Source organism: Mus pahari, chromosome 3, assembly GCF_900095145.1.
Source record: "Mus pahari chromosome 3, PAHARI_EIJ_v1.1, whole genome shotgun sequence".
Taxonomy (NCBI): Eukaryota; Metazoa; Chordata; class Mammalia; order Rodentia; family Muridae; genus Mus; species Mus pahari.
The window spans coordinates 140693008-140702480 of record NC_034592.1 but is presented as its reverse complement, the minus strand read 5'-3'; the positions used below and the strand labels follow the sequence as shown (position 1 = coordinate 140702480).

The following is a 9473-nucleotide window of genomic DNA, read 5'->3' as shown; positions in this document are numbered from 1 at the left end:
GAGAGAGAGAGAGAGAGAGAGAGAGAGAGAGAGAGAGAGAGAGAGATATTTAGGGGTGAAAGTGTGTTTACAGAAATTGAACATTTACATGGAATAAAAAGTCTTTGTTCTAGTCAAAGTTTATAAGATGTAGAAATATAGGCTGGAGAGATAGATGGCTCAGAGGTTAAGAGAACTGGCTGCTCTTCCAGAGGTCCTGAGTTCAATTTCCTGCAACCACGTGATGGCTCACAACCATCTGTAATGGGATCCAATGCCCTCTTCTACATGCAGACAGAGCACTTGTATACATAAAATAAATAAATGCTATATAAAACCTGGAAATATCATGTTAGTTTTTACACAGGAAAATATGACATGAGGTCACTGCCTCTGTAGCCAGGACAGGGCCTCATGATTTTGCCCAGTTCCTGCCAGTCAGGTTCCTGCCAGGTCCCTGGAGGCAACTGGGCAATGACTTCTTTTTGGATTTAAAGAAGGAGCACAGAAAGGATATGGTAGGCAAGGCCAGAAGGAGAGGGATGGTGTCTCTGCCCCTCTACACCCCGTCTCCCCTTGGCCTTGGTTTCTCCTGGCTGCTTTTCGGCCTAACTGGGTGGAGCTGGATGACATCTAGAGCCTTGGATGCTGCCCAGCTCCACCGTATGTTGGCTCTATGGCCTAGGCAAGTGGTTTTCCTCTCCGAGCTGTGATCCCATATGTGTCTATGGACCCTGACAGCTTGTTCAGAGACAGAGGCCGTGGAGCAATCTACTGGTCCCCGCTAGCCTTTCTTACCTTAGTCTCCAGTACCTTCTGGAGCTTCGACTCGATCTGGTTATGGAAGAGATTCAGCAGCCACCTGGGCAGGGGACACAGCACACAGTCAGCTGTCTGCCACTGGGTACAGGGACAGTGGGGATGGAGAAAGCCAGATGGAGAGATGGCTCAGCGGTTAGGAGCACACACTGCTCCTGCAGATGGACCCAGGGTTGGTTCTCAGCGCCCACATCAGGTGGCTCACAAAACCAGTGTCCCAGCCCCCTGCCACCACCAATATGGCTGGATCTAGCCTTCTTTCTGCCAGATCTGCTAAGGTCAGGGGATTTGGAGTTGGGACTAGAGTCTTGTTTCTAACCAGGGGAATGGAGACTGGGAGGCAGAGTGAATTGACCAGGGGCTTGCACTTAAGCTACAAGTCCCTCCAGTACCCAAAGCTTCCTCTCCTGACAAGGTCCCCTAATCTGTTGATTTGTTGAAATGGCACCTCAGCTTTGTCTGTCCCAATAGGGTCCTCAAAGGATGGCCTCGTGTCCGTGGGGGTCACTAAACATGCTACCCAGTTCTGGACACTTACCAGAGCCCACCAAGGACCACACCCAGAGAGTCCCCGAGGTGACTCACTTCACATTTCCCGATATGTGCACCTCCAAATCACAAATGCGGCAGCTGCACCCAGAGGCGGAGACTGTGGGCCTCCCTGAGGGATCCATGCCCAGGAGGAGGTTCACTGAAATGGTGACACCTTTGACATCCAGATCAAAGGAGCCATGAAGTTTCCTGGAGGAGGTCAGAGGTCCAGTTACTCATTGCAGCTAGGATCTGAAACCATTGGGGCATACAGAGGAAGCCGAATTCTTACTCAGAACAAGCAGATGCAAGCAAAGACTTACAGGTTAATCCCAAATTAAAAAAATATTTAATCATACATAAAACAGACGTAATCACAAAGAAAAGAGCCAGCAGATCAACTTGGGGATTGTCAGAGGTACTTCTAGAAAGATCTGGACTCTTCAAAGTCAGGAAGGAAGTGGTTGGTAAACTGCAAACTGGAGAAGAAAATTTCATAATATACACAGTGAAAAGAACTACTTTCCAAGATAGTGCAAGTATATGAGCAGATCCAGGGGCTCATTCTTTAATCCGCACAATGAACGAATTAATAAGGAAGGGAGAAATCAACAGAGAGGAACTCAAGCCCTGAGCAGCTCTAGTAGGAAACGTGGAAAATGAACTTAACAATGTCAGTTTCAGGCTGGCGAGATAGCTCAGCGGGTAAGAGCACTGACTGCTCTACCAAAGGTCCTGAGTTCAAATCCCAGCAACCACATGGTGGCTCACAACCACCCATAATGAGATATGACACCCTCTTCTGGTGTGTCTGAAGACAGCTACAGTGTACTTACATATAATAAATAAATCTTTGGGCTGGAGCAAGCAGGGACTGAGTGAGCGGGGCCGACCGGAGCAAGCAGAGGTCCTAAAAATTCAATTCCTAACAACCACATGAAGGCTCACAACCATCTGTACAGCTACAGTGTATTCATATACATAAAATAAAAATAAATCTTAAAAAAAAAAAACAATGCCAGTTTCCACCCACAAGGTTGAGAAGACTTTTAAAGACGAAGGTAAATAGACACTGTAGGCAATGGCCCCCAGAGGACCCTGGGAGAACTTTCTGGAACAACCCAGCACAGCTATCCAAGTTTTAGAACACACTATGAGGCCTAGACACCTGACTCCCAAGTCTTTCTCCCTGATGCCTGTGTGGGGTAGCTCACTGAAACATAAAGGGTCACAGCAAAATAAAACAAAACAAAACAAAACAAAACAAAACAAAACAAAACAAAACACCCAAGGAAGATGAGGAATAGCCTGGAACAGCCAGGCTGGAGAGACTACAGCAGTTAAGCGTGTGTTCTGTTCTTGTAGAGGACCCAAGTTCAGTCCCCAGCAGCCACATCAGAGGACTGCCAAGGGTCTGTAAGTCCAGAACCAGGGTGACAAGGTGCCTGTGACCACTACGGGCACCAGCAGTAATGAGTACACGCCCATCCACTCATCATACGCTCACTACCCCTCCCCCATCATTCAAAATAAAATCAACCTAAAAAAATAGATAGCTTGAATTTGCTTTGGGCTTTCATGCCCCAGGCAGCTTTTTAAAGTAACAAGGAAAAATATGGTTTATTTGTGAGACGCCTTTAGTCAGGGAATAAAATGCATAGTGATGTGGATGAACTTCGAAGCCTAAGTGATAGGAACAGACACGTTGTGTGTGTGATCAAGTTCACAGCAGAGGTCTAGGGCAGGAGAAGCTACGCAAGCTGAGGTTTGGGGGACAGAGTGGGAAGTGGGGGGACAGTTATGACAGCTCTTTGGGAGTGACTCAAATGTTTGAGAACTGCTTAGAGGCCATGATTTCACAACCCTGTGACTGTGCTTGGAAGCCACTAATGTACATGTGTCAAACCATCAGTATTATGCTCTGTGAGTTTCATGAAAAGAATAAAAAGGCTCTGGTTGGTGGTGGCGCACGCCTTCAGTCTCAGCACTGGGGAGGCAGAGGCAGGTGGATCTCTGAGTTCAAGGCTAGCCTGGTCTACAGAGAGAGTTCCAGGACAGCCAGGGCTACACAGGGAAACCCTGTCTTAAAAAAACAAAACCAATCAAACAACCAAACAAACAATAAGTAAAAAAGCAATTTTGAAAGATAATAGAACAGAACTTCATATGCTCATGAAGAAAGAAGATTAAGGGCAAACTGGAGACAAAAGATGGAGGAAGGGGTGTGGTCTACTGCCCCTGGTGAAATAGAGAGTGCACACAGTTGCCACACACACGTGCGCTTTCAACAGACACTGGTGTGAGTTACACAGGCCACTTACAAACACCTAGCAACCCCACTGAAACAACAGAGAAAGAGGCAAAACTAATTTTTGCAGATTTATTTTTATGTGTATATGTGTTTCAGTGCCCACGGAAACCAGAAGAGGGCACTGGATCCCCTGGAGCTGGAGTTACAGTGAGCTGTGAGCTGCCTGATGGAAAAACCAGGAACAGAACTCAGGTCCTCTGCGAGAGCAGCCAGTGCTCTTAACGGCTGAGCTTGCTCCCCAACTACCCAAATAAGTGTAGTAGTGGATGCTGCCACTTCGGTGTGTACACGTCAGTGCCTCGTGTAAGAATTAGTAAGATTCGTTCCTCCTCCACTTTCACACCAAATCTGTAAGCCTGGCCATTTCACACTTCTGGTGGGGCTCTGTTCATACCAGGTGCTTGGCAAAAACAGGTGGCTGGAAACTGCCATGTGGGACACTGCAATGTGGGTCTCAGGAGTAGATGTGATCAGATCACCAGACTGAAACTGGCCAGCTCTTCCACCCTGGGCTGAACGGTGTCCCCAAATGCATGTGTTAAAGCCATCCCCCCCACCCCTGTACCTCTTGGGAGTGACTTTACACAGTGACAGACCCTTTGGTGAGATTAATAGAGGCATGGAGGGCAGGTCCTCATAGGACGGTGGTTCTCAACTGTCCTAATGCAGTTCCTTATGGTATATCAACCCCCAGCCATAAAATTATTTTCATAATTGTAATTTTGCTATTTTATTACGAATTGTGATGTACATATCTGTGTTTCCCAATGGTCTTAGGTGACCCTTTTGAAAGGGTTACTCACTCCCCCAAAGGAGTCACAACCCACAGGTTGAGGACCATGGTCATAGGAGGTCAAGATACTAGAAAGGAAAGTCCAGAGCAATCAAGAGCCCACATGGGAGTGTGGCAAGCACAAGCCGTGTGCAAGCTGAGGAGAGAGGCCTGCTGCCTCCTTCACCTTCACCTTCTGACCTCTACAGCCCTTAAGTCACCCATGTGTGTTTCTTCATGGGGCTACCTCACCTAGGGGCTGGAATGCTGATGACCCCCGAATAGCCTGTGATGCAGGGCGGAGGAAGGAGAGTGAGCAGGCCGAGCTAGGGTCACTGATGAGTGTCTCCTAGTCCTGAGCCATGAGCTCTAACTGTCCCTAAGCTTACAGCTCCTGTTCAGGGCCTCTCTCTGAGGGAGAGCACAGACGGCCACTTCCCAAGGACAGCTCTAGCTCATGGGAGGTCCCAGCCTTAGGATCTAGATCTGTGTGGGAAGAAGCCATGTGGTCTTGCTAAGTTCACTCAGAGCCCTCAGGGAAGCAGGCCTGTCCCCTTAGAAGATGTGGAATCTACAGAGAAAGAGAAAGAGACTCGGAACTCGGAAGACTCCGGACCCCACTGTGGCCTGGGTTACACCCGTCTGTCCAGCATGTGGTCTTTCTGATGACCCAGGGAGAAGGAACAAAGGCCAAACAAAGTCACAGGCCCAAGGGTAGATGGAGCTTAACTTACAGGAACGATTTGCGCACCTTCCATTGGCCTCGGACACCGATGGAAGAGTCAGAGATGGCAAGACTCAGGCCCTGGTCTGGGAGCAGCTTCAGGGAGGAGCCACGCAGCTCACAGTTCTGGATCTCCAGGCTGTAGGGAGATAGGATGGAGGCATCAGGCTGGTGCTGGACACAGCTTCCCTGGAAGCATGCTTCCTCTGTCACAGCCTTGTTTGGTACAGCACCAGGCTCCCTGACTTTCAGAGTTCTTCCTAAACCTGGCAAGCCTCAGACAACCATCCTCACCTGGCTGGGGCCCTGCAGCAGGCTGGCTCTGGGTTCATCCCCTTTTCACAATAGGGGGGCTACACTCTGAGAAAGGGGTTCAGTGGCTTGCAGGTGCACAGGATTGGGCCCTGTGATCCTCGGTGGCCTGTGACAGTATCCTGGGGAGGGCCCATAGGCATACTGTGTCAGATGGCAACTCTGTGCTTCTCATGCCTAGGAATGGGGCCAGATTTAAGAAAGCCTGCGATAGCCCTCCGAGGAGACTGGGAGGAGCCAGGGCTGCCCATGGGAAACCACCAGGTCCTAACCTTGAAGACTCAGCTTAGGTGCCCCCTCTTCTGGGAAGCCTCCCCTGACTGCTCCATCCACAAAAGGCAGTGTCAGTGTTCTGGACACATTTTAAGTTCTAAGCCTATCTTCCCTTCCAGGTCACTCGAAGTAGCCGGATCCTGAATTAACACCCTGAGGGAGAGAGCAGCATCAGCTCCATTATACAGATGAGGAAACTGAGACTCAGGCCACATACTCAGGAGGCATTAACACTGCTGTGTGTTGAATGCAGGGATCCAGCTCCCTCTGAGAAAGCCCATTGGAACACCCCCCGACACACATACACACACACTGCCTGACCCAAGAGCTTTCCAGGACCCACTCCTGGGCTTTGTCCCCTCTCCAGTCACCTATGAAACTCGTACTGCCCACGGCCCACGGTCTTGATCTTGAAGTCCCCGCCGAAGTCCGGCAGCGTGACCGTGTACAGCTCTCTCTGCAGAGTCAACAGCCCCTCCTTGGCCGCTGCAGACAAGGAGAAACCGAGGTCAGCGTGGCCACCATTCCTCCTGCTCCGTGCTCCAAATTCTTCAGTTGCTCCCACCATCCCTGGTTAGAGAAGCTTTCTGCCGGCAGTCACCGCACAGGCTGCCGAGCCCACTGACACCAGCAGGGAAGGCAGGAGGTATGCATCGCATCATGCAGGGTTGTCAGGGCGTGGGCCCATTTTACAGGCCAGAACGGAGAGGCCTTTACCAACTACATGACCAGAAAAGGTGTGCTGAGTGCCTGGGGTGAGGCCCTCTCTTTTGTCCTTCCTAGTACTAGGTCTGTGTAGAAAACACTAGAGGATTTCAGGGCTAGAATCCCGCCTGTGACAGTTTTCTGAGTGACTTTGAACAAGTTCCCAGGCATCACTTTCTCATGGGCGATATGGAGCCTGGAGTCCAGAGACCGGAGCCTGGAGCCTGGCCTGTCAAGCAGAACAGGCGCTCACAGCTCGTGGCTGGCATACAGTAGGTGTTCAGTTAATGCCCAGAACAACAAAGGAGGGCTAATGTTACTGAAAGTGTGGAAAGGACCACACAGCCAAAGCTGGGTGCCCACACTTGGCACATGTGCCCAGGGAACGGGGCAGAAGACAAATGTCCCTGACTCGGGGTTCCCAAACAAATGTAGTTAGTGGCCCCACTCTGTGTCCTGACAGGAGTCTGTACCCAGCCAGGCCACTAGTGACATCTATTTTCACCCTTTTCAATGAGACCTCCTCTTTAGGGTGTATACGGCAGGATCCTTCCGATGGAACGCCACCCTTTGTCCCTGGCTAGTTCTTATTGCCGGTTCTACTTTGCCTCCCCCTGGAAGCCCTCCCTGATTTTCCCTCTGTCCATAGCCCGTTTTAGATCTCACTACCCCTACTCAACTGAAGGAGTGTTATGACCTCCCTGAGATAAGGCAATGAAGGCTCTACCGAAGTGATAGGTCTGGGCTGTACAAACATCCCAGCTCCCTCATCCCTTGGACACGATAACTCTGTGTCACTCTCAGTATCTTGTTAAATACCTTTTCTCAGTTTGTCAAGTTGGATCAAGCCTGGTGGTGCAGAAATGGAACCCAGGCTACTTTAGGAGGCTGAGGCAGGAGAATCACAAGTTCAAGACCTGCCCGACCTATAGAGTGAGTTCAAAGCTGGCCTGGGTAACTTAGTGAGTTGCTGTCCAAAATTCAAAAACAAAAAAAGAGAAGGTGCAACTGTGGCTGTAGCTCTGTGATGGAGTACCTGCCTAGCATGTGCAATTCCCAGTACGGCAATACGTGAAAATTTAAAAAGGAAGAAAGGAAGGGAGGGAGGGAGGGAGGGAGGGAGGAAAGGAGGGAGGGAGGAAGTTGGGAGTGCCATTCGTAAAGGTACCTAAGGAGTGCTCACCTTGAAGCAATCACTGATCAATACGTTTTAATGTTTGGTAAGTCACATGACCGCCAATCAGATGCCTAGGGGGCGCATCCCATCCCCATCCATAGCCTTGCTTAGTCCCTCCCAGTCTCTAACTGCCTCCGCTCACGATCTGTGGTTTTAGGTGATGTTTTCAAATCCCACCAAGACTCTTCCAAAGGACGGGTCCCAGGTGCTGTATGGGGCTGTTTACCAAGCGCTCTCGGAGGTCTGCCTTCTCTTCCTGGCCTACCTGCCCACTGCTAGCTGCTTCTCTGTTACCTCCTGTTTCAGCTGCTGGAACTCAAACCTTCCTCCCAGGCCCCAAAATACAAGCTATGGGCTGAGGTCACATATCTGGAGAGTGACCAGCCAGAATGGCAGCTATTGCCACATACCCGCATAGCAGACTCCCTACCAGAGGGACAATGCCCTCCACATCCAGGCTGTGCCTGGTGTCCCGCCTCCTTGGCCAGCCTATATTACGGGGCTTCTTACCGTAGTCCAGGCCCTTGTCGGTGATCCTGGCCACCAGAGCGGGGTTGACACCGCCAGTCCCCGGTATGGACAGGAGCAGCAGCCCCAGCAATGTAGAGAGCAGAGGTCCAGTCCCAACCTTCATCCTGGATGCTCCGTGGGGGAGTGAGGACTGTGACAGAGTGGGCTGGCTCTGGTGTCCTTAACTAGACAAGGCCCAGGGCTAGGGGGCGGTTCTTGAGGGAGGGCGGGCTCCTGGAAGCGGGAAGGAGAGGCCCACGGACTGGAACCCGCTTGCAACACCACGGGGGGGGGGGCGCGGGGTGTCATTGTTGTTACCACTGCACAGGTTAGGAGGGCAGGCCTGGTGCCAAGGGGATAAGCCACGCCCACTCTCCCCTGCATGGAGGAAGGGAAAACCCCACACTCTCTGGAGGTTCGGCCTTGCCTCTTGACAGTCTTCTTGACTCTGCTAGGAAGGCCTGGTGTCACAGACAGGAATTTGAGGTTCACTCAGGGTCCCAGCCCAGCCCATAAAAGCAGGAAGGAAAAGTAGGATTGGCTTCCCCCTGCTCTCCGTTCTTTTAACTGTTTGTTTAAACCGGCACTTCTCCCAACCTTGCAATGGGATAGCTGTCTGGACAGCAGCTTGGCAAATCTTTCCAGCACCACGCCAAACCAAACACCACCCCAGAGCTCTCACAACAGCCTTGTGCCCCATGACCCCAGCCACAGTCCTTCTGGAACTTGCTGTACAGAACAGACGGAGTTCTAATGTGTCAGCTGCCTTGCGCTGCGTGACCCAGGCAGAGGGGTGAGCACGGCTAAGGCGGCAGGGGAGAGGGACTGAGCGAGATTGCAATGGTGCCTGTCTTCTGAGAGCTGGGCTTGGCCGCGTCATCCTTCCTATTCTGCTTTCTCTTTCGTCTTTTGTGAGGATCACATGTGCCCCCTGTTTCCCTGCATTCTAGAAAATTCTTCCATTTGTTTCTTTTCTTTTCTTTTCTTTTCTTTTCTTTTCTTTTCTTTTCTTTTCTTTTCTTTCTTTCTTTCTTTCTTTCTTTCTTTCTTTCTTTTTGGAGATGAGGGAAGGGGAGGGGGTCTTCCCATGTAGCCCAGGTTGGTCTTGAACTCTTGATCCTCTTCAAGTCCTTTCCACTTTCCCAGTGCCAGGATTCTAAATGCAGCTTATGATACAGACATTACCTGCTAAGCACTCTAAGGTTTACAGAATAGAGAGCCTTAGGGCCCCTCACACTACACCAGGGCATGGGGACCCTCACACGGCACCAGGGCGTGCAGTGCCTGTCTTCTTTAGTCTTTCCTCTTGAGCATAAACTAACACAACTCCCCTGAACTGCCCTGAGGGCTGACATGGAAA

General features: G+C 50.7%; 1 protein-coding gene across 1 annotated transcript in view; it reads right to left on the bottom strand.

Moving 5' to 3' along the window:
• Positions 1–8398, bottom strand: part of Lbp (lipopolysaccharide binding protein) — a 26118-nt gene extending 17720 nt beyond the window's left edge. The window contains exons 1-5 of the mRNA XM_021194419.1: positions 8114–8398; positions 6093–6207; positions 5147–5275; positions 1384–1539; positions 778–841 (exon numbers count right to left, since the gene is read on the bottom strand). Coding sequence (XP_021050078.1) covers positions 778–841; positions 1384–1539; positions 5147–5275; positions 6093–6207; positions 8114–8237 — 588 coding nt within the window. The 5' untranslated portion in view covers positions 8238–8398. The remainder of the gene's footprint in view (positions 1–777; positions 842–1383; positions 1540–5146; positions 5276–6092; positions 6208–8113) is intronic.
• Positions 8399–9473: the final 1075 nt, after the last annotated feature.